This window comes from Puma concolor, chromosome C2 (assembly GCF_028749965.1).
Source record: "Puma concolor isolate L17-30 chromosome C2, mPumCon1.1.hap2, whole genome shotgun sequence".
Classification (NCBI taxonomy): domain Eukaryota; kingdom Metazoa; phylum Chordata; class Mammalia; order Carnivora; family Felidae; genus Puma; species Puma concolor.
In genome coordinates, this window is record NC_141675.1 from 87,621,688 (window position 1) to 87,647,521 (window position 25,834).

A 25,834-nucleotide genomic window follows, 5' to 3' on the forward strand; every position below is an offset into this window, starting at 1 on the left:
CTCTCGGCCCCGGATGTGACTGTTTGGCTGAGGCGCCCCGCGCCCAGCGCTAGATGGGATTGGGCGCCCACAGGTGAGGTCATCACGAGGCGCCGAGGAGGAAAGCGGGAAGCGCAGGTATGAGGCTGGCATCTGTGGCTTTGTGGCTGTTCCTCGGTGTCTTTTCCTTTTTTTGGTCTAGTGGTCTCTCGTCTGCTTTCCTGGGCCCCTTTCCCTGTGAGGTTTTCCTGTGTCAGGTCCCTGCTTCAGACGCCACTCTAACGCATGAAATTTCCAGTTCCTTGCTAGCCAAGTCCTAGCTCCGCCACCTTCTACTTAAGTTGGATCTTCTTTCTTTACCTTCGGCGTCTGAGGTCGTCTTCTCCTGGTCAGGCCCTTTTGTTCTTTGTTGGTACTGGCACTTATCAGAACCTGAGTCCTAGCGTGTATTTGGAAAATAAGGTCATCATATTTGAATCCCCGCACCACCTCCCCCCACCCCCGCCCAAATGTTTCGATAGCCTGAAAGTGCCGAGTAATTGCTGATTAAGTCCTCCTTTCTTTGGACAAAATGTAGCCTTTCCCAGTTTTTCCTGCTAACCCGATTAGTAGGCGGATCCAGGCAGCGTGTTTTTATATAATTGGACATTCCAATAGGGAGAATGATGTGGAGGCTGTAATTATAGATGGCTTCTTGGAAGAGAAATAATTTAAGCATTATTTGGTTATATTGCATTTTCCTAGGTGGCCAAAAGTTTTCTGACAGCCTTTAAAGAATGCTTAGTGAGAGAAAATAATAACCATCATGTGAACAAGGCATTGTGCCAGGTCTTTGATTCGAGTTTTATATAATTATCAAAACAACTCTGGGGTAATATTATAAGACTCACAGATTCCCTTAGTAGTCAACTCCACTGTCTTGCCTTTATGTGGTAAGAAATCTTTTCAGTAGTTCCCTCTGTGTATAATACATTTCTAATTCTCCATTAAAAACGAACAGCAACTACCTTCTCTACTCTCTGGTAAATGGTGTTTATTATTTGCTAGTCCCTTCTTCCCAGATGTTTTTTTCCTCCCAGTTTAATATCCCAGATTCTTTACTAACTAGTGCTAATGCCACAGCCTTTCAATCATTTTGGTTGCTATCCAGCTTCTCCACATCAGGACCAACTTTGGAAAACCCAAACGTGAAAAAAAATTGACCTATACTTATTATACTGATAGTGACTACCTCATATTGTTTGAATGGTAGTGTAATCTCAGACTAGGGAGTTTTATTCATTATTCATTTTTCAACTTTCATCTATGGGACATACAAGATGTCCCCTCCCAAGGAGGTCAGAGTTTGTTTGGGAAGGCACTTTAATTTTTTTTTTTTTTTTTTTATTCTTCAAAGATAAGTAGAGTTTGGTCCATCTGAGAAGGGGACAAAGAACCAGGCAGAATCAACAGCTTTGAAGTCACAGACACTTGAAAAGGACGTGTGGGCACATGGAAATATAACTGGAGCAGTATTTAGATATCATTCAGTTATTAAAGACTTTGACATTTATTCTGTCTGTCACAGTGTAGGTGAGGTGGAGCCTTTGAAGGATCTGATGAGATAATTCTGGTGCTAATACAGCCCAGTCAGTGAGCTGACTTTGTGGCAAGTACCCCTTCAAGTGCCCCAGGCAGAATTTCAAAGTAGGAAAAGATTTTATGACTGGGTCCTTTTCTTTCTACAAATCATCCTCCTGACCTTGCCCCCCCCCCCCATATTTAGTACCGTCCTGCCTTCTGACTGTTCAGAACTTCCATCTTCACCTTCCACCCTTTCTAAAAATGTTCTCAAGATACCCCACCTTTCCTTGCTGACTCCATGATTTCATTAGGTGTTAAAGGAAACTATTATCTAATTAGAGTAATGCACAATAGGCTATGATAAATTGCTTTAGACATTACCTATGAGAAGAGAAGCTTGTTGACCTGATACCTGAACAAGGAGATAATGGCTCCTACCTATTTCTTGTAGGCTTTGCTGTCCCAGTAAGGAAAAACAAGAAACAGTGGCCTGACAGCTCATTTCTGAAAGATTGTTTTGATTTAACTCAGATTTAATTACATTTTTTTGCCACGGCCTTATACCACAGCAATCTGTTGTTTGATACGGTTTTTTTTTTTTAAGTTTATTTATTTATTTTGAGAGAGAGAGAGTGCACAAGTTGGGGAGGAGCAAAGAGAGAAGGAGAGAGAATCCCAAGCAGGCCCCGCACCGAGAGCACAGAGCCCAATGCGGGGCTCAAATTCACAAACCATGATAGCATAACCTGAGCTGAAATCAAAAGTCAGGTGCTCAACCATCTGCGCCACCCAGGCACCCCTGTTGTTTAATACTTTTTGATAGTGGGCTTTGGGTATGTTTCAAATAAGAGAACAAATAATTTTAATTTTGTAGACTAAGTAAACAAGTGATCCCCGGGGTTCTGGTTGACTCCCGTGATCAATACCCTGCATAAGTTGAAAAGCTTCAATGTATAGTACATTTCTGGGACTTTCCCAACAGTTTTTCTTGCTTTAATTTTATTTTTTTAATGTTTATTTATTTTTGAGAGAAAGCACACAAGCGGGGGAAGGGCAGAGAGAGGAGAGGGACAGAGGATCTGTGCTGATAACAGAGAGCCCAATGTGGGGCTTGAACTCATGACTCTGAGATCATGACCTGACCCAAACTTAGATGCTTAGCTGACTGAGCCACCCAGGAGCCCTTCAACTATTTTTCTTAACATTCTCCATAATAGGTCTTTATTTTTATTTTTCTGACTAGCTTGGTGATCAGTAAATACTATTCATGTGATGTAGAGATTAGAAGTTTAATTTGTATTTTACACTGGTGCGTAGAGGTTAAGGTAGGGCTGACCTTGGTTTTGTGAGATCAATAGACACTGGTTCCATTATGGAAAAATTTACAGGAGCTGTATTGTCTGTAATAGTTCCTTTAAGCTCAAAATCCATTTATTGCCTAATTTCTCACACTTTGGGGTGAGCTTAACCACGTGTGTCTTTAATGAGTCTTTTCCAGAAAAAAATTATATTAGGCAGAAAACCTGCAAAAAAACTTCACCAGTCGGCATTTACTTAGGTCACCTGTGAGTAGATCTGTGATGGGAAAACAGAAGTGCTAGAAACCTTGCCTCATTCTTGTCTTAGAGAAAACTTAAAATCCCAGTAGGAATTCAAAAACACACGCACACAAAATCCTAAAGCTGTAGAGGGCAGACTTCCCCGGACTTTAAAGTGGATTCACTGTAGAAAAATTAAAACTAACGTAGGAAATAATCGATCAATTCTCTAAAGAAAAAACTTAAAATTATTTGTAACTCTACTGGTCTTTTCAATGGTTAATACAAACTTCATATTTTAAGGTAGCATTTTATCTATGTTAATGTGATAAGTCAGTCACCACAGATGACTGTCCCTAAGCCTAAATAACGTTAATAACATTTATTTCAAATTGTGCTAAGTGTACTTTTTTCTTCCTTTATCTGGAACATTTGGCAAAAGCCTTTTTTATGGTAGAAAATTATTTAACTACTATTTCATTACTTGTCAGCAAAAATCAAACTACCCGAGTTCCCTGTCTTTACCTCTTTGAGTCATTTCCTCTCCAAACCTCTCCTTTAAAACTTATTTACTTCAGTCTTTAGTTTCGTCTGTATACAAATTCAGTGCTTCTGCTGAAATAAATGTTTTTTTTAAAATAAATCTTTTTGTCTTTCCTATTTTGTCATCTTTATGAAAATTGCTATATCTGTTTATGTGACCATGTTTCTGTTACTCCCTCCCCCCCCCCGTTACTTTGATTACTAAAAGATTAGTGATTTTTTTGCAGTTTAGTTAGTGATTTTGTGTATGTGCGAGTGTCTAAAAATGGGAGGAAATAAGCTTTGTGTCAGGAATAGAAACTTCGGGCGGATTGCCAGATTATTTTAAATCATTTTTCAGAACAATATTAGGAAATTTATCTCTGTGTTATTGGACTAAATTCAGGTTTCATATCTGAAAATATGAAAGCAGCAATGGCAATTTCTCACTAGATAAATTCTCCCAGTAGGTTTGTTTGCTTTCTTTTCTCTAACCATTTAGAGTTATATAAATTGCCCTGATTTCCTTTTTTTGCTTTATCCAACAGGCAGTTAAGGCAGGGTGGTATTATATGACAGTTTCATTATATAAATCTGGGATGCCTAGTGTATCAGGAATCTCAATTTCGCACATAAGTACTGCTGTTAAGTGTTAAGTGGGTGATAAAGTAATTAAAAATACATGAGTACAGGGCATCTGGCTGGCTCAGTCAATAGAACATGTGACTCTTGATCTCAGGGTTGTGAGTTTGAGCCCCATGTTGGGTGTAGAGATTTCTTAAATAAATAAACTTAAAAATACCCGAGTACTTTAAAAGCATTAATGAATGCTTTTATGAATATAATGAATCATTTATGGCTTTTCGTCATTTTCTGAAATTTCAGAGAATCCTAACAAGTTAAAAACTGTTAACAAGTGGTTGGGTGTCTGAGTGGCTCAGTCAGTTAAGCATCTGACTTCGGCTTAGGTCATGATCTCACAGTTCTTGAGTTCAAGCCCTGTGTCCCGGGTCTGTACTGACAGCTCAGAGCCTGGAACCTGTTTTGGATTCTGTGTCTCCCTCTCTGTCCCTCCCCTGCTCACGCTCTGTCTCTCAAAAAATGAATAAATGTTAAAAAAAATTTTTTTTAAACTATTGTCAAATGGCTAGGCCCCAACCCCAGCATTTCTGATTCTCTAGGGTAGTATTGGGCAATTTATATTTCTAAGTTCCTAGTTTATGCTGATGCTGCTGGTCTGGAGGCCATACTTTGAGGACCATTGATATAGATACATGATACCACTTTGACCAGCCTAATAAAAATAGAAGAAGTGAGGGGTGCCTGGCTGGTTCAGTCAGTGGAGCATGTGACTCTTCATCTTGGGTTTATGAGTTAGAGCCCCATGTTGGGTGTAGAGATTGCATTAAAATTTTTTTTTTTTTAATAGGAAAAGTGATCATGGTAGTATTTGTTGAGCCCTCATTATGTACCAGACACTGTTATATGTGCTTTACACATATTATTTTGCTATGATCCTGTGAAATGGTGCTATTATTTTTATTACCCCTGTTTTATAGAGAAGGAAAATGAATCACAGAGAGGTTCAGTAACTTGACCAAAGTCACCCAGCTAATAATAGGTAGTAGAGCTATTCAGACTCAGAACGTCTAGCTCCAGAGCTCATTCTCTAAAACATTATTCATATAAAAGATATAACTTGATAATTGAACAGCTCTCTTTTATTTTTTATTTTTTTAAGTTTATTTATTTTTAATTATTTTTAACGTTTATTTTGAGAGAGAGAGAGCACGAGTGGGGGAAGGGAAGAGAGAGAGAGGGAGACACAAAATCTGAAGCAGGCTTAAGGCTCTGAGCTGTCGGTACAGAGCCTGATGCGGGCCTTGAACCCACAAACTGAGATCATGACTTGAGCTGAAGTCGGACACTCAACCGAGCCACCCAGATGCCCCTAAAGTTTGTTTGTTTGTTTTGGGGGGGGGAGGGGCAGAGATGGGGGAGGGGAGAGAATCCCAAGCAGGCTCCACACTGTCAGCACAGAGCCGGATGTGGGGCTCAAACTCACAAACCATGAGATCATGACCTGAGCTGAAATCAAGAATCGGATGCTTAACCGACCGAGCCATCCAGGTGCCCCAAGCATCTCTCTTTTAAAAAGAATTTTTACTAATTTAAATATATGGTATTTATTCTAATGTGAACCTCATATCAGATGCTAGAGGACAAGGTTTGCCTGGGTCCCTGATAGCATAGAAAGTCCATTTAGGCATGTGCCAGCCAGGTGTACCCAATCCTGTTTGCAACTAAACTTTTGTAGACTTGATCTTCAAATGTCCTTTTTTAAATTAAGGTTTTTTAGATGTCTTTTTAAATATTTAAGTGAAATACTGCATATTGTATTTGTCTCCTCCCATCAAGTTCTTAAATAAGAGATTATAGTTTTTTTCCCCCTCTCCACAGTGTCTTCTGGGCCATAATGGCAGTCAAGTGGACTGGTGGACATTCTTCACCTATTCTCTGCCTGAATGCAAGTCAAGAAGGCCTAGTCGCTTCTGGAGCAGAGGGTGGTGATCTTATGGTTTGGGGTGAAGATGGGACTCCATTAGGACATAAACGCTTCCAAGGGGCTGATGATGTTACCAGTGTCTTATTCTCTCCCTCCTGCCCCACTAAGCTCTATGCTTCACATGGAGAAACCATTAGCTTACTGGATGTCCGGTCACTCAAAGGTTCCTTGGACCATTTTCATGTGAATGAAGAAGAGATCAATTGTCTCTCATTGAATGAAACTGAAAACCTGCTGGCTTCTGCTGATGACTCCGGAGCAATCAAAATCCTAGATCTGGAAAATAAGAAAGTTAGCAGATCACTGAAGAGACATTCCAATATCTGTTCTTCTGTAGCTTTTCGGCCTCAAAGACCTCAGAGCCTGGTGTCATGTGGACTGGATATGCAGGTAATGAATATTTTGCAGAGAGTACTTGGGTAATTTTTAATGGGTTTGGTAACGATCAAATTACTGACCAGGTTAAATATATTTTTGCATTTTTTGTTCTCTAACGTGTCTTATTTGTGTATGAAGCATGAGCTTTATTTCTGCATGTTTAATGCTAACTTGACAAAGCCAAGTAGATTTTATTCATAAAGTAATCATTTATCCTTTAGCCTTCCTTTCTCTGTGCTTAAGACAGTCATAAAACCTGAGAATTCAAATATTTGATTCTAAACATCTTTTTTTTTTTAATTTTTTTTTTTTTTAACGTTTATTTATTTTTGAGACAGGGAGAGACAGAGCATGAACAGGGGAGGGTCAGAGAGAGAGGGAGACACAGAATCTGAAACAGGCTCCAGGCTCTGAGCTGTCAGCACAGAGCCCGACACGGGGCTTGAACTCACGAACTGCGAGATCATGGCCTGAGCCGAAGTCGGATGCTGAACTGACTGAGCCACCCAGGCGCCCCTAAACATCTTTTTTTTTTTTTTTTTTTAATTTTTTTTTTCAACGTTTATTTATTTTTGGGACAGAGAGAGACAGAGCATGAACGGGGGAGGGGCAGAAAGAGAGGGAGACACAGAATCAGAAACAGGCTCCAGGCTCTGAGCCATCAGCCCAGACCCTGACGCGGGGCTCGAACTCACGGACGCGGGGCTCGAACTCACGGACCGCGAGATCGTGACCTGGCTGAAGTCGGACGCTTAACCGACTGCGCCACCCAGGCGCCCCTGTTCTTCCTTTAAAATTCTGTGGTATATTAATTGAATTATTGTATATTGGTGACCAAGATCAGAGCATTGCCTTGAGTAATTTTTAAAAGGAACATCACATCACAAATTAGACCAAATCCAGAGGAAGTCTGTCAGAAGAGTGGATATAGCAAGAAACCCCGTTATGTGGGTAAAATGGAAGTGTTTGTTTATTTTTTTATTTATCTATTTATTAGAAAGAGCATGAACTCGGGCGGTGGGGAGAGAATCCCGAGCAGGCTCCACACTGTCAGCATGGAGCCCAATGCAGGGCTCTAACCCATGAACTGTGAGATCATGACCTGAGCTGAAACCAAGAGTCAGATGCTTAACTGACTCAGCCATCCATGCGCCCTGGAAATGGAACTGTTTAATTCTTAGTTTTCATGAGGGGGAAAAGTGGAATGTGCTAGTGGTAATAGAAGTCATGGGAAGCAGACTTTGGTTTGGTTTAATAAAAGAAAGCTTTCAGATAGCTTGAACTTTCCCATAGCAGATGTACTTCCTCTTAATTTTTCTTTTTTAACGTTTATTCATTTTTGAGAGACAGAGCATGAGTGGGGAAGGGGCATAGAAAGAGACACAGAATCTGAAGAGGCTCCAGGCTCTGAGATGTCAGCACAGAGCCCAACATGGAGCTCGAACTCACAAACTGCGAGATCATGACCTGAGCTGAAGTCGGATGCTCAACCGACTGAGCCACCCAGACCCCCCAGATGTACTTCCTCTTAAAAGTAAATCTTGTAGGGGTGCCTGGGTGGCTCAGTCAGGTAAGTGTCCAACTCAACTCTTGATCTCAGCTCAGGTCTTGATCTCAGGGTTGTGAGTTTAAGCCCCACGTTGGCCTCCGTGCTGGACATGAAGCCTAGTTAAAAATAAATGTATCACTGGAGTGAGAATAATCATGGTTTCTCTTTGATAAGCACTTACTACTTGCCAGTGCTTTACATATTAGTTTTCATTCAAATCATACCCTGATAATTACTGTTACTTTTTTAGAAATGAGACTGAGGTTCAAATTAAGTATCCATATAGCTGCCTGAATTGAGATTCGGACTTGAGTCTCTCTGGATCCAAAGGCTGTATTTTTTTTCTGTGACACCAGAGGTATCACAAACAGGAGATCTCAAGTAGGAGATCATCAGCAATGTGTTAGAAAAGGTTCTTGGTTTGCAAACAGGCGACTTCTAGAAAAAGAACCATTGTGGGGCGCCTGGGTGGCGCAGTCGGTTAAGCGTCCGACTTCAGCCAGGTCACGATCTCGCGGTCCGTGAGTTCGAGCCCCGCGTCAGGCTCTGGGCTGATGGCTCAGAACCTGGAGCCTGTTTCCGATTCTGTGTCTCCCTCTCTCTAACCCCTCCCCCGTTCATGCTCTGTCTCTCTCTGTCCCAAAAATAAATAAACGTTGAAAAAAAAATTAAAAAAAAAAAAAAAAAAGAAAAAGAACCATTGTTTATTAATGACTTGTGTGTCCTGCACAGTTATAAGTGTTTATTCTTTTTTTTAATGTTTATTTATTTATTTTGCGAAAGAGAGTATGTGGAGGAGGGTCAGAGAGGGAGGGAGAAAGAGAATCCCAAGCAGGCTCCACGGTGTCTGCACAGAGCCCTATCCACAGCTCGACCCCACCAACCATTAGATTGTGACGTAAGCTGAGATCAAGAGGTGGATACTTAATCAACTGAGCCACCCACGTGCCCTAGTCTATATTCTTTACTGTGTACAATATCTTTCAAGACTTTGTGATTCCATTAATATCATCAAAGGCTTTATCTTTCTACCTTTTTGGCCAGCAGTCTTTACCACTCCCTTCTCTACCCACTACACCCCCTCATAAGTTAGAAATAAACGAGGCTGGGTTTTGTTGTTTCCACAATGACTGCCATTACCCTCCCCCAAGCTACTTGTAGTTAGTAGGCAGGATCAGTGGATGGCCAGCAGCACTGGGACAGTCCCTAAACAATAAAGAATTGTCTTACCAAAAATGTCTATAGTTCCTCTGTTGGGAATCATTCTGCATTTGAGGGGCACAGTGACCCTACAACCTATAAACTCTTTATCCACACCTATGTCTTGACCAAGCCCTTAAAAACCTACATTTTCTACCCTCGTGGTGATAATCTGCCTATTTTGGTTATACCAAAAGACCTACACACACACACACACACACACACACACACACACACACACACACACACAAAAGACCTACACATCCAGGTGGATATCTGTGTTGAGTAGGCAGATTGTACAGTGTCTCTTTGACTAGTCATTCTTTCAACCTTAGGCTGTACCAGTTTCCAATCTCTGGTTCATTAATATACTAGGCATGGCAGTAAACAATTAGGTGTGCAAAAATGACCTATATACTTCTCAGATTAGATAAGAAATGGGCATCTAGAATTTATTTTGCTGTCAGTTCTGGGAGAGAAGTTCTAGTGGCAGGCAACTGCTAGAGAGCAGTATAGAACAACCTAAATATTTTGTGAAAAGGAGGCTTAGGTAATTGCTTATTTGATTTGACTGCCAAGACCTAAATATTCACTGTAGATTAATTTCTGCATTGGGTTGTGATTTAACAGTGGTAAGACAGCACACAGAACTTTTAAGAAATTACTTTCCTTGGAGTGCCTGAGTGGCTCAGTCAGTTAAGCATTTGACTTCCGCTCAAGTTGTGTATCTAACAGTTTACTTCTTAAAACCTGGTTATCTGATGTTATTCTAAACTTTAAGACTAGCTAATCTGAAGGAGTCCAAGATTGTAGGCATAAAAGTGGAATGGAGTTGTTATAAGGTTAATTTTGAGAGCTCTTTCTCTCTGAACAAACACATTTTACCTCAAGGCAGGAATTGAATTATTGCCACACACAGGAGATATAGTCAATGTACCTATCTTTGTTATTACAGAAATCATAAAAATTATACCCTTTGATTTACATCGGTTTAAATAATTAGGCAAAGCACACTTAGAGTGGCAGGGAACTTAACAAATTGATTTATCAAGACATTTGAGACTGCTTAATTTTTTTTTTTTTTTTTTTTTTTTTTTTATAGAGAGTGCAAATGCAGGAGAGTGGCAGAGGGGGAAAGAGAGAATCTTAAGCAGGCTCCATGCAAACAGCACGGATCCCAAGACCCTGGGATCATGACCTAAGCCAAAATCAAGAGTCGGAAACTCGACCGACTGAGCCACCCAGGAGCTCCTAGACTGCTTAATTTTTTATTAAATAACTACAAAATATTTATAATATATGTGTAAAGTATAAGAAGAACATTAAATACATGTGTAGCTACCACTCAGATACAGTTTTCTCTTGTAAAGACCTTTGGAAATTTGAGACCATCATATATTTCTGTGGCATACACATTGATTTTTTGCCCCTCATTTCCACATCTGAAAATAAATGGTTCAAAAGGTTTATTGTTTTTTCTGGAGTTTGAAGGATCACTAGTACAAATACTTAAGGATCAGGATGGCAGGAAGGCTTTTTTTTCCCTTAAAAATGAATCTTTTCTGTGGAAAGAAATGTTTTTGTAGGGGAGGAATTTGTGAGCAGGGTCACTTTGATGTGATTGCATTCACTTCTGAACATTGCCAGTTGTCCACTTTCTCCCCCCTCTGACGTTTTGTAGGACCATAACCTCCAGACTCTTGTGTTCTTTTCTTTTAGTATCTCTTGCTTTCCTGCTTTGAGTGACACCACTTGAACCAGGTGGTTGAGAAATTGTAAAACACCTTGGAATCTTTGGCAGTTAGGAAGAGTAAAGTGGTATAGAGAATGTCCAGAAAGGAACAGTCTGGAAATCTTCAATACTTGAAAATTATTCTTGGATTGGTAGAATCTGGGATGGCTGTTAACACATTTAGATTTCAGTAAATACAAAAATGTTTAAGCTGCTGAAAATACTTTGAGTATAGTTCATGTCTTAAGAGGGCAGAAAATATAATCTAGGCATCATGCACGGTAGTGCAAGAAAGACTTGGGGATACCTGCCAAGACAGTTAAGTTAGCAGATTCTGGAATGTGCCATTTGCCTTGTGTTCAGATTTTTTTTTTTTTAGAGATTTGTTTCCATAGCATGTCCATATCACATCTTTGTTATATTTTCTGGTATTTCTTTATTTTACTTTAATTTATTTTAATTTGTTAATATTTTAGCTTCAGCCAAATAGCAACTGCTGTCCACTTAGCAAATGTTATAAATCCAATCTAAAAGAGTTTTCAGTGCTTTTCTTGATAGAAGCAGAATGTATTAGAGGTCACTTCTTTCAGAGGCTGAGTTGAGGGCAGTTACCTTCGATAGAAAACCAAATCCTTAATATTCGTCAGCAGTAGTAATCTTGTCAGTTCAGATCTGTGCTTTTGACTGAACCATGCTTATTCTAGTGTCTATTTTAAATCGTGAGTAACGGGGCGCCTGGGTGGCGCAGTCGGTTAAGCGTCCGACTTCAGCCAGGTCACGATCTCGCGGTCCGGGAGTTCGAGCCCCGCGTCGGGCTCTGGGCTGATGGCTCAGAGCCTGGAGCCTGTTTCCGATTCTGTGTCTCCCTCTCTCTCTGCCCCTCCCCCGTTCATGCTCTGCCTCTCTCTGTCGCAAAAATAAATAAATGTTGAAAAAAAAAATTTTTTTTTAAATAAAAAAACAAAAAATAAATCGTGAGTAATAATTAAGGGATAATACTAGATGGTAAAATAAAGCTGTCTATTCTCTGAAAGTATGAAGAATATTTTCCTTTTCAAATTGGTTGCTGTGGGAAGAAAATGAATCACTAGATTATAGAGTAAAATCAATTCACAAAGTTTTTTGTTTTGTTTTAAACAGGTTTTAATTAGCATTTCATTTAAATCAATTTAGTAGGTCCAAAATCATGGTAGGGAACAACAAAAAAACCCACATATGCCAGGATGTCAAATTAATCAACAGATAGGTATGGAATATTTGCTCTTTCCAGGTATTGAGCAAAGATGAATTAAATCTCAGGATGCCTGGCTGGTTTAGTTGGTAGAGCACATGATTCTTGATCTCAGGGTTGTGAGTTCAATCCCCATGTTGGGCGTGGAGCCTACTTAAAATTTACAAAAAAATGTTTAAGGTGAATTAAATCTCAAGAAACTGACAAGCTAATAGTATATGTTAATTAATAGCATAGAAATTAAATACAGGCAAGAGAGAAGTGGGCTGGAATATTTAGGAAAGCCTTCCTAGAGGGACAGGAACTTGAGGTAAGCCTCTAAAATGGGTACTTTAGGTTGTACGAAAGGAAAGAGAAAGCATCCCAGATACAAATCATTTCAGTGATAATCCAGATTTCATTTATTTAGTTGACAGGCTTTCTGACTTGCAGCCAGCATAGACTAAAATTAATAAGTTTTATAATGTTCTATTTTACTTGTAGAAATGAGGGTACAGTGACTTAAAGAAATGCAACTGCTCAAGAATGTGGATTACATACAGTTTGATGGGTTTGTTAATCCCAAGTTATTCAAGATCTTGTTTTCTACCTTATTGTACATTGGCATCTGAGTTTTTCCACTGGCACATTGTGGTGCCAGCTGAATTTTTAAAAATTTAATATTGCTAGAAATGTATCATACTAATTATTATCAGACTACTTTGATGACTTTATTACAAGTGGAATAAGCATGATAGTCGAGCAAAATGGCTAGGCCTCTGTTTGACTACATAACTTCCTCTTATTTAAAGGTGATGCTGTGGAACCTTCAGAAAGCACGGCCACTCTGGATTACAAATTTGCAGGAAGATGAAACAGAAGAGATGGAAAGCCCACAATCACCTGGTCAGCTTTTAAACCCTGCTTTAGCCCACTCTGTGTCTGTAGCATCATGTGGCAATATTTTTAGCTGTGGTGCAGAAGATGGTAAGGTTCGAATCTTTAGGGTGGTGGGAGTTAAGTGTGAACAAGAACTGGGATTTAAGGGCCACACTTTGGGAGTATCCCAGGTCTCCTTTCTGCCAGAATCCTATATGCTGCTTACTGGAGGGAATGATGGGAAGATAATGTTGTGGGATGTAAGCAGTGAAGTTGAAAAAAAACAGAAGAGCCCTACAAAACATACCCACAGGAAGAAAACTAAAAAAGCAGCTTATACGAAGCAGGGTAGAAATACTCATGCTCTAGTAACAGATGAAGAAGAACATGGCAAAATTTTACCAAAACTAAGTGTTGAACATGGAGAAAAGGTGAACTGGCTGTTGAGTACAAAAATAAAGGGATACCAAAATATATTAGTAGCTGATCAAACTAGTTGTGTATCTGTATATCCCTTAAAAGCATTTTAAATCCAATAAAAAATTTGAAAAACTGCAGCAGAACTTTTTATAGGTTGAAAAAAATCCTGTTTCTTCATTTTTGTCATTCTTAATGTTTGTCATATTTTTTAATATAATTTATTGTTAAATTGGCTTACGTACAACACCCAGGGCTCATCCCAACAAGTGCCTGCCTCAACACCTATTGTCATATTTTGAATAATGCCCTTCCATTGTATAAATTATAAGACATTGAGCAAAAGATAATTGGGTAATACTTTATGTAGTAAATGACATTAAAATTTGGAGGAGGAGAAGTAATCAGACTCAGAGTTATTAAGTAACAAAGAAGTAGGAAAATTGCAGACATGATTACTTACCTGGAAAGGATCTTGGTTGTCTTGTCAAGCCTCCTGCCTCAGGGAAGCCCGCATATGATCTAATCCAAGTGTAGTGTAACCAAATGACATTGGTTAATTCAGATCCTAGGATGTCTTGAGGAACCTTACCAAGTTGGAAGAAGAAACCTGTTCTTACTTGTTCTCTATAAAGCCCGGAAGGCTTTGCTGACAGTCACTCTCTGTTGTTTCTAAGAAAAGGGCTTCAGGGTCAGTTCAGTTTAGGATATTATGCAGTAATCCAGGCTGTGGTGCTGATACAACAAGAATAAGCCAAAGTTAGGAATAAGCAGAAATTCTGACTAAGCAGAAGATAAAAGTAGAGACGAGAGAGAAGAGGTAGAGAATAGAAACCAAGATAGTATGTCAAGAGTAAGTTCCTTTTCATCATGGCCGGGATCACTGTCTTCTCTACATGTTTTGTTTTTTTAATTTTTTTTTTTCCTGAGAGAGCACAAGTGGGGAAGGGGCAGACAGAGGAGGATGGAATCTAAAGTAGGCTTCAGGCTCTGAGCTGAGTGTGGAGCCTGCCTGGGATTCTCTCTCTGCCCCTCTCCCCCACTTGCTCTCTCTCCCTGTCTCTTTGTCTTAAAAAAATAAAATTGGGGCGCCTGGGTGGCGCAGTCAGTTAAGCGTCCGACTTCAGCCAGGTCACAATCTCGCGGTCCATGAGTTCGAGCCCCGCGTCGGGCTCTGGGCTGATGGCTCAGAGCCTGGAGCCTGTTTCCGATTCTGTGTCTCCCTCTCTCTCTGCCCCTCGCCCGTTCATGCTCTGTCTCTCTCTGTCCGAAAAATAAATAAACGTTGAAAAAAAAAAATTTTTTTTTAAAAATAAAATTAAAAAAAAATTTTTAAAAAGAGAAGCGCTTGGGTAGCTCAGTCGATTGTTGAGTGTCCGACTCTTGATTTCGGCTCAGGTCATGATCTGGAGGTTTGTGAGATAGAGCCCCACCTCAGGCTCTGTGCTAACAGGACGGAGCCTGCTTGGGATTCTCTCCCTCTGTCTCTCTCTCACTCTACCCCCGGATCACATGCATACATGTGCACGCACTCTCTCAAATAAGCTTTAAAAAAAAGTTCAGGGGTGCTTGGGTGGCTCAGTAGGTTAAGCATTTGTACCAACTGACTGACTGACTGACATCTGCCTGACTTCAGCTCAGGTCCTGATCTTGCAGTCAGGGAGTTCAAGCCCCGCATCAGGCTCTGTGCTGACAGCTCAGAGCCTGGTGCCTGCTTTGGGTTCTGTGTCTCCCTCTCTCTCTCTCTCTCTGCCCCTCCCCTGCTCATGCTTTGTCTCTCAAAAAAATAAGTTAACATTAAAGAAAAGATTTTTTTAAGTTTATTTTTTTTTAATGTTTTATTTTTGAGAGCGAGAGAGAGACAGAGCACAAGTGGGAGAGGAGCAGAGAGAGGGAGACACAGAATCTGAAGCAGGCTCCAGGCTCTGAGCTGTCAGCACAGAGCCCGACGCGGGTCCCAAACTCATGGACTGTCAGATCATGACCTAGCTGAATTCGGATGCCCAACCAACTGAGCCACCCTGGTGCCCCAATTTTTTTTAAAGTTTAAATTTAAAAAAGGAATCAAGGCAGCTGCATTTTCTTGAGTTCTCACGGTCACTTGTCTCTGCTTCTCTCTACATGATGGTTTTTACTTGCAAAAAGTATAGCCTTTCAGGGCTATATCAACAATTCATTTCAATTCCAGAAACCAAGTGAGCAGTGTCCTAAGTTCCTGAAGAGAATATGAGTGATACAGCTTAGTTAAGCACCTGCCTTTGATCCAGTCAGCTCTGGCTAGGGGGCTACTGTCATTACTAAATGACATAGTAATTTAGTATCCACATATCCAAAAGGGCCCACTCCCATAGTTGGGGAGGTAGTTCTCAGAGAAGGGGAGTGTACGCTAAACTGATAGTCCAAAGGTCTACAACTAACTATTGATATTTGTATGAAAATTATGTATAAAACAAACCCTTCTTAGGTCAGCTATTATGTTACAGTTTGACCCTTTCAATTGGCAAGCAAGAGACCTACCCAGGTTACTTTAGTTAATGAAAGTTTGAGGAAACGTAATGGTAAAGTAAGCAAAGGAAGGCACCTCCGTCTGGGCTTACAGAGAATCAGGATACCGTTTTGAATATAGCTTAGCTCTAGTTGCCAGTCAGCTATTCAGATGACAAACAACTTCAGTAGTCACCCCTTAGAAGTGGGCTTTCCAGGGGCACCTGGATGGCTCAGTCAATTAAGCATCCAACTTTTGACGTCAGTTCAAGTCATGATCTCACAGTTGTGAGGTCGAGCCCTATGTCAGTCTCCACACTGGGTGTAGAACCTGCTTGGGATTCTCTCTCCCTCTGCCCCCTGCCCCAAAAGTAGGCTTTCCAAAGTCCCCCATCTGTAGTAGGCTGAAAATGTCCCCCGAAGGTAACAGGTTCTAATCCCTGGAACTTGTAAATGTTACTTTGGTAAAAGGATCTTTGCAGATGTAATTACGTTGCAAGTAGTAAAGGATTATGTTAAACATAATCATAGTAATTGTGTACCTGCTTTTTTTTTTTTTTTTTAAGTTTATTTTGAGAGAGCAAGTGGAAGCAGCTAAGGGGCAGAGAGAATCCCAAACATGCTCTGTGCTGTCAGCAGGGAGCCCTACACAGGGCTCGATCTCATAAACCATGAGATCATAACCTGAGCCGAAATCAAGAGTCCTATGCTTAACTGACTGAGCCACCCAGGACCCCTTACTAGACTGTAAGATGCTTGAAGGCAAGAATTCTGCCCTGTTTCAGAACTTACGGTCTGGTCTATCCTGGATCCCTTCAACTTATACAAACAGTACTCATTAAATCTTAAATGAATCAAAGGAGGTCCAGAAAGTATAAATATTAAGTATATAGAAAACAAAAAAGGTCAACCGAAAGGGAGCTGGTGGCAGGGTTGCCTGGCAACCAGACTGAACCCTTTGCTTGTATTTCACGTTATTTTTAAGACCAGCTGTCAGGGCTACACATGGTTCTCCCGACCAGTGCTCAATTTACAGACACCCAGACATGCTCATTTCATATTTGATGTTCCTTCTCCATATTACAATCAGTTTGTGGTCCAGGATAGACCATGCTGAGGCTGATGGCAGTGGCACCCAGTTGCTTCTCCCCGCCAAAAGCAAAAATACCTTTAGGATTAATCAATCACCCTTTGGCAGAATCATGTATAATCCTGGTGCCTTAACCTATGAACAGATCTCCCTTGACCTCAGTTTTTCTATTTATAAGCAGGTAATTAGTGGAAACAGATTAATATACTGCACAAGTGCTCTGTGTGTGTGTGTGTGTGTGTGTGTGTGTGTGTGTGCGCGCGCGCGTGTGTTTGGTTTTCTGAACTATTTGATTTAAAAAAATTTTTAATGTTTATTTACTTTTAGATAGAGTGTGAATGGGGGAGAAGCAGAGAGAGAGAGAGGGAGACACAGAATATGAAACAGGCTGCAGACTCTGAGCTATCAGCACAGAGCCTGACGCAGGGCTTGAACTTGGGACTGGGGAAATCATGACCTAGGCCAAAGTCAGATGCCTAACTGACTGAGCCACCCAGGCTCCCTCTGAACTATTTGAAAGTGAGATACCATAACACTTATCTCAAAATACATCAGCACACATCTCCTAAAAAAGACACTTTCCAATAAAACCATAATCCTAATATATCTAAGAAATTTAGTAACAATTTCATTCTTGCTCTTGGCCAGTCAGTTTTGACTAATACCATTCTTACTGCGCCAAAGTCTGGTGGTAGGAGAGGGTGGCGGCCAGAAGTGCAAAAGATGGGCCCCTCAGCCCTGGGTGGGCTTATAGAGGTGAAAGGCTGGGAGCAAGAGGATCCTTGTGGTACAGTCTGGTGTCTGAGCAGAAAGGCGTCTCCTTTGTATACAACCGTCTTCCTGTGGTGTGCCCCTAGTGAGGAAGATTGCCCCTTCCACTGGGGCATTTTAGAGTTCCAAATTTCATTTTATTCATTCCAAAGTTCATTTTAGAGACTAGACTGTCAGACCAGAGGATACTGGGAGAGTGAAGATAGGAGTCTGCTGGAGTGAACAAAGTACTCTGCTATGGCCACCACCATTAGGACCATATGCCAGCCAGAGGAGTGGGATTTAATCTAGGCCCAAGAGAGAATGTGAAAGAAATTCAGAACACCTCCCCAACACCAGGAGAGGCTGTCATACCCTGGTACTCTTGGTGAAGGAAAGGTCTGGGCTGATATTTAATAGAGCCTCCTTAAGGTCCTCCTCTATAGCCATAAAATACATTTGGGGGAAGTGACTCTCCACTTGGGCATAATTTTTCTGTAATCATTCTAGGCAATGATTGAAGAAGCATCCAGAGCACGGAGTGGTCAAGTAAAAACAATGACTTATAAATATTGACACAACAGGTCACAGGTAGGCCTGAAAATTGAGTGCATCTTTGAAAGTTTATTTAGTTAATTGGTTTAATCTTAGGATTTCTATAAAGTATACCATCAAATATGTGATTATGAAATACAATGAAAGAGTTTGTAAGAATTGTTACGTCTTCTGAGTCCATAGACTAAACATAATCTGCATCTACTTCTCAAACCTGAATTTACTCATAAATAACCATATGTTGTACTGCCAGGAGTTCAGTTATTAGGTTCATTAAGTAGTACATCTGGGAGGTACAACATTGTTAATTGTGTTATAAGCCAATGTGTGGCTAGATAAATGCAAACATTATTTTATTACAAATTATAATAGTAAACTGGTTCAGCCACTATGAAGAACAGCATGGAGATTCCTCCAAAATTAAAGGTAGACCTAGGGGCGCCTGGGTGGCTTAGTTGGTTAAGTGTCTGACTTCAGCTTAGGTCATGATCTCACAGTCTGTGAGTTTGAGCCCCACGTCTGTGCTGACAGCTCAGAGCCTACAGTCTGCTTCAAATTCTGTGTCTCCCTCTCTCTCTGCTCTTCCCCTGCTCATGGTCTCCCTCTCTCTTTCAAAAATAAACACTAAAACAAACAAAGAAACAAAAAAACGTAAAAAAAGTAGCACTATCATATGATCTTGTTATCCCACTTCTGGATATGTATCCAAAGGAAATGAAAACACGTTACTGAAGAGACATATGTACTCACATTTTTATTGTAGCATCATTCACAATAGTCAAGGTACAGAAACAACCTGGGTGTCCAGCAAAGGATGAATGGATAAAGAAGATGTGGCAGCATATGTGTGTGTGTACACACACGTGCACGCACACACATTTATATACATAAGAATATATACTATTCAGCCATGAGAAAAGAAATTCTGCCATTTGCTACGACATGGGTGGACCTTGAAAACATGCTAAATGTGATAAGTCAAATAGAGAAAGACAAATACTGTATGTTATCTCTTATATGTGGAATTAAAAAAAAATTGTAAAAGCAGAAAGTGAAATTGTTATGAGGGGTTGGTGGAGTAGGGGAATGGTACAGATGTTTAATAGAAGTTAACAGATGAACGTATCATGTCATAGGGCATTTTTGGCTTAAAAAAACTAATTAAAAGTCTTTTAAAATAGGTATATTAAAAAAAAAGAACTCGGGGGCGCCTGGGTGGCTCAGTCGTCCAACTTCAGCTCATGTCATGATCTCACTGTTCCCAGGTTCGAGCCCTGCGTCAGGCTCTGTGCTGACAGCTCAGAGCCTGGAGCCTGTTTTAGATTCTATGTCTCTCTGTCCCTGCCGCTCCCCCACTCATGCTCTATCTCTCTCTCTCTCTCAAAAATAAATAAACATTAAAACATTTTTTTAATTCTGTAAATCTAAAATTGATAAACTGAGAATGCATGAACCAAGTGATGCATGTAATTCAATTAGAGAAATGTCTTATAATTGAGTCACTGCTCTGCCCAAGGTAGCATCAACTTGCCAAATACAAAGAACCTCCTCTAAAGCAATTAGTGCCAAATTCATGTGAGAGTTAATTTAGTTTCAGCAAAACAGCATCAGCCATTAAAATAATGTTGACAGTTTATTTTATTAGCTATAATTTGGTTTGTATTTAATATGTAGGGTTTTTTTGAGTTTATTTATTTTGAGAGAGAGAGAGAGAGAGCAAGTGAGTGAGAGTGTATGCCCAAGAGCAGGGGAGGGGGAGAGAGAAAGAGAATCCCAAGCAGGCTCTGCACTGTCCACATGGAGCCCGATGCAGGGCTTGAACTCACAAACTGAGTTCATGACCTGAGCCCAAACCAAGAGTAGGATGCTTAACTGACTGAGCCACCCAGGCACCCAATATGTAGGTTTCTTTTGATTTTATGGTCACATAAGAGTTATAAGAAGTCTATACCTAATGTTGGATTTGGACATATTTAAGCAACATTATACTAAAACGTCATTTCTGTATAACAAGTAATTACTAATCAATCCTAGAAGTCTCATAATTTTTCTTTTAAAACCTTACAGTACTCAAGCTTAAAGGAATCGACTTGTAGACAGAATCCTGAAAATCTTCTTGAGTGACCTTTAGCATCTTCATATGAGACTAGGACTAAGTGATGTTGCTGGGGAATGTGGGGAAATAGCAAGGGTGGAACCCATAGTTTGCTGTGGGAGAGGATATTTTGGAGAAGCATAGATTGTTCAGAATAAATTCTAAAGTAGTCACGTAGGAAAACTAGTCATATTATCAGTTGGAAGTATTAGAGTCAAGAATGAAGCCCAAGTTTTTGGTTTCAGTGACTGGGTGGATCCTACGGCCATAATTTCAGGTAGTGAGCACAAGAGGATGGGCAGGTTTGACTACTTAGACCTACCTAATCTGCCCTGACTGGCCCTTGCCATTCTGGTGTCATGACCATCATCTCCAAAATGGCATATAGGTGTTGTTATTAGTCAGGAGTCTGGTTGCACTGGAGAGGTCGGGGTGATTTGGAATCTTACTGGACTCCTTAAGCCAGAGTGGGAACTAGGCAGACATTTTCTCTTTGTTTCCCTTAAACCTTTTACTCTTAGACTTGCTCCTTTCCTAATAATATACTCTAATTTTCTAATTGATGTTACTGCTATTCATGAAGCATTACTTTTGTTTGGTTCTTAGAATTTTCAGGATTTTCCTTTCCTGCATTGCTCTGTAGAGGTTCAGCGCCCTCTAGAGACATAATCCACAATTTTCCTGGTTGTCAGAGATTTTGATAGCCTCAAATTAGTCAAATAACTTGATTCATCCCTACCTGAACTTTCTTGGTAATAAGAAATTCTCCATGGCTCTAAGTAACCATTTTTAAAATTTATATATCAATTTAAAATTTAAGATTATTTTTTGGTCTACTTAGACCCCTTTAAAATTATATTTTGAACTTTCAAAAGTTTAAAAAATTATTTTCCAAAAAACATTATTTTCCATGGTTATAGAATCCTTGGTTATTATTTCTGAAATGTCATTCAGCTCTACTATCCTACTACATATTCTCATTGTCTATGATATTCCCATCATTAGATATGGCTGTTTCTTCAAAGGATGACTTTTTCTTCAAAGCTTGTGTCCTCTGAGATGAAGGTGTCTTCATAATCTTAACTGCAAATCAGATTCACCAATGCAGATTTTTTTTTTTCCAACGTTTATTTATTTTTGGGACAGAGAGAGACAGAGCATGAACGGGCGAGGGGCAGAGAGAGAGGGAGACACAGAATCGGAAACAGGCTCCAGGCTCTGAGCCATCAGCCCAGAGCCTGACGCGGGGCTCGAACTCACGGACCGCGAGATCGTGACCTGGCTGAAGTCGGACGCTTAACCGACTGCGCCACCCAGGCGCCCCTGCAGATTTTTAAAATATCCAGATGTCTGGGTCCTATCCCACAACACCCAATTCAGCACTGATTATAAAGGTTAAATATGTTGCAGGTCAACTCACCCTCCAAAATTACTAAATAATTTGGGGACACCAGGCTGGCTCAGTCAGTGGAGCATGTGACTCTTGATCTCAGGGTTGTGAGTCTGACCCCATGTTTGGTGAAGAGATTACTTAAAAACAATATCATTAAAAATATACTAAATAATCTGAATGAAATATTTTTAATTGATTTGCATGCCTGTAAGAATGGCTAAAATAAAAAATTTGGTGACAACACCAAATGCTGGTAAGGATGTGAAGAAACTAATCTCTCATCTGTTGATGCTGGGAATGTAAAATGGTACAGATACTCTGGAAAACAGTTTGCATTTTCCTATAAACAAAATATGCCAGAACCATATGAGCCAACAGTTGTTCTCCTGGGCATTGAAACATACGTTCACGTAAAAACCTGTGTACGAACATTTATAGCAACTTTATTCATGATAGCCCCAAACTCGAATTAGCCCAGATTCCTTACACAGATAAATGATTACACAATCTGCGGTATATCCATACTGTGGAATACTACTGAGAATAAAAAGGAACAAACTATTGATGCATGTAGCAAACTGGATTTCACGTGTATTTTCAAGCTTATTGTCATGAATTTGTTTATAATATCCTCTTTTACTGTTCTTGTCAGGAGTTTTTTAATATTTATAGCCTTTTCAAAGAACCAATATTTGTCTTTGATAATCCTTTGTTTTCTGTTTGTTTTCTGTTTAATTCCTGCCCTAATTGTATTTCCTCCATTCTGCTATCTTTAGGTTTAATTTGCTCTTTTTCTAACACTTTGAGATGGATGCTTAGTTCATTGATTTTTTAGCCCTCCTCCTTTTTGGTGTATATGCATTTAAGGCTATAAAATTTCTTCTAAGTATGGCTTTAGCTATATCCTTCTAGTTTCATATGCCATACTCATTAACTTCCAATGTAACATTTTTTTCAATGTAACATTTTAAATTTTCATTGTGATTTATTCTTTGATACATGGATTATTTGGAAACATGGCAAATATTGACACATTTCTCCCTGATATTGGGCACAAGAGATGAAGGATATGTTCACCATTATTTCTATTTGGCATTCTACTGGAGGTCCTAGAAAGTACAATATGATAAGAAAAAGAAATTAAAGCCATAAGATTAGAAAGTAAGAAGTAAAACAGTTATTTATAGACATGATTCTGTATGAAGAAAATCAAAAGAATCTAGAGATGGATTGCTAAAATTAAAAATGGATTTAGTAAGGTTGTTGAATAAAAAGATAAATATACAGGGGCACCTGAGTGGCTCAGTTGGTTGAGCGTCTGACTTCGGCTCAGGTCACGATCTCACAGCTTGTGAGTTCGAGCCCCATATCGGGCTCTGTGCTGACAGCTCGGAGCCTGAAGCCTGCTTCAGATCCTGTGTCTCCTCTCTCTGCCCCTCCCCTGCTCGTGCTCTGTCTCTCTCTGTCTCTCAAAAATAAATAAATGTAATAATAATAAAAAGTTGACAGTACCTAGTGTTAATGAAGCATGGAGTAACTGGGACTCACATACAACTGTACATGAGCATGAAAGTTGGTACAACTATTTCGCAAAATTAATTGGCAATATGTATAAACCTGACTATATGCATAATCTATCCAGCAATTCCATTTCTAGACATATGCCCAACAGTTCATATACCAAAAGACATGTATAAGAGTGTTTATAACAGCATTATTTACAATAACTCCAAAATGGAAACTACTCAAATGTCCAACAATAGAATATATAAGTAAATTGTGATATATTCAGTTATATAATACCATATAGAAATAAGAAGTGAGCTAAATATTTCACTCAACAATAAGCATGAATCCGCAAACATAATATTGAGCAAAAAGGGAGCCAGTCAAAAAATAACACACACATCTAGCCATGACAAAGTAACTGGTACCAGACTAACCCTCCTGTCATACACAACTGGATAACTGTGTCATAAATGTGAAATAGTTATTCTCAGTCATTGGACCAAGGCAGCACAGGACAGTTATTACTGAGAGAAGGGGGAACAAAATGAAGTGAGTCCTACGGTTTCCTTAGCTTTCTTCCTGATGTTGTTTACCAAATATCAGCATAGGAAGGAGGATCCCAAGCAAGGCATGGCAGACTTGATGATCTGAGGAGAAAAAAGAGCCTGTGGAGACTGAGACAGCTAAAAGTTATAAAGCAGAATAGCAGGGGCGCCTGGGTGGCTCAGTCGGTTAAGCGGCCAACTTCAGCTCAGGTCATGATCTCACGGTCTGTGAGTTTGAGCCCCGTGTCGGGCTCTGTGCTGACAGCTCAGAGCCCGGAGCCTGTTTCAGATTCTGTGTCTCCCTCTCTCTGACCTTCCCCCATTCATGCTCTGTCTCTCTCTGTCTCAAAAATAAATAAACGTTAAAAAAAAATTATAAAGCAGAATACCAGAGAGATGGGAACTATACAGAGAATGAGATTCAGAAATCTGCATGGGAGTTTCCCTGTCTTTGGTCAAATACAAAGCTGTACAAGAGTAGAATGGGACCCTGTGAGGCTGAGCAAAGAAAACCTACTGGAGAACTGCAAGCTGAACAGCCATCAGAGAGACCTTGGTATTAAGAGATCTTGTTGGGAGACTGGTGTTGAGAGACTTTGATGACCTGATGCATTCAGTAGGACTAAGTTAGACCTATAGAAAAGGCTACTCTAGAGCTATCATCACAAAGCTTACAAATAGGGGTGCCTGGGTGGCTCAGTTAAGTGACCGGCTTTTGGTTTCAGCTCAGGTCATGCTCTCACATTTCGTGAATTTGAGGCCCACATCAGCGCTATGTGCTGACAGTGTGGAGCCTGCTTGGAATTCTCTCTCCCTCTCTCTCTGCCCCTCCCCTACTCGGGCCCTCTGTCTAAATAAATAAATAAACAACTAAATAAAAGAAAGAAAAAGAAGAAACAAACAACAAAACCCAGAAAGCTTAAAAACAAGCCTTGAAAGGACCACTCTGATTTATACTAAATAGCCTACCAAAATAAAATTCAATATTTAAAAAAAAATTTTTAATGTTTATTTATTTTAGAGAAAGACTCACACAGAGTATGAGTGGGGGTGGGACAGAGAGAGGGAGACACAGAATCCGAGGCAGGCTCCAGGCTCTGAGCTGTCAGCACAGAGCCTGACTTGGGGCTTGACTCATGAACCATGGTTCATAATCTGAACTGAAGTTGGACGCTTAACCAACTGAGCCACTCAAGCGCCCCTAAAACTCAGCATTTTAAAAGGAACACAACAAAAATCCATAAATTCAACAATGTAACAGACATAATGACCAGAATCCAATCAAAATCACTAGATAATGGCAAGAATAGGCAAATTTATAGAGATAGGAAGTAGATTTGTGGTTGCCTAGGGCTGGGGGATGAAAGGATTGGAGAGTGACTGCTAATGGCATGGGATTTCCTTCTGGGTGAATGAAAATGTTCTAAAATTAGATTTGGTGATGGTTGCACAACTTTGTGAATATACTAAAATCTGTTGAATTGTTACTTCAAATGGGTGACATTTTTAAAAAATCCTCTAGATATTGAAGAATCAAGAAAATGACCTATATTTAGGAGAAAAATTAGGAGAAACAGAAGTTTATATGAAATATATGATAGAATTAAATGACATTTAGTGTCTGTTTTTATATTTATTTATTTAAATATTTCTATCTTTTTTTTTTTTTTTTAAGTAATCTCTACCCTCAATGTGGGGCTCAAACCCATGACCCCAAGATCAAGAGTCACATGTTCTACTGACTGAGCCAGCCAGGGGCCCCTAAAATCTTTTTTTAAAAGAGCTATTATAAATGTTGTCAAGGAGGGGCGCCTGGTAGCTCAGTCAGTTAAGCGTCTGACATCGGCTCAGGTCATGATCTTGTGGACAGATTTCAGCTC

The 25,834-nt window shown here is 39.9% G+C and overlaps 1 protein-coding gene across 1 annotated transcript; it reads left to right on the forward strand.

Moving 5' to 3' along the window:
• Positions 1 to 2: 2 nt before the first annotated feature.
• WDR53 (WD repeat domain 53) lies at positions 3 to 13,673 on the forward strand. The gene is made up of 3 exons (XM_025913416.2): positions 3 to 117; positions 6,063 to 6,558; positions 13,050 to 13,673. Exons 2-3 carry the CDS (start codon positions 6,079 to 6,081, stop codon positions 13,644 to 13,646), a joined length of 1,077 nt encoding a protein of 358 aa, XP_025769201.1. The 5' UTR covers positions 3 to 117; positions 6,063 to 6,078; the 3' UTR covers positions 13,647 to 13,673.
• The last annotated feature ends 12,161 nt before the right edge of the window (positions 13,674 to 25,834 follow it).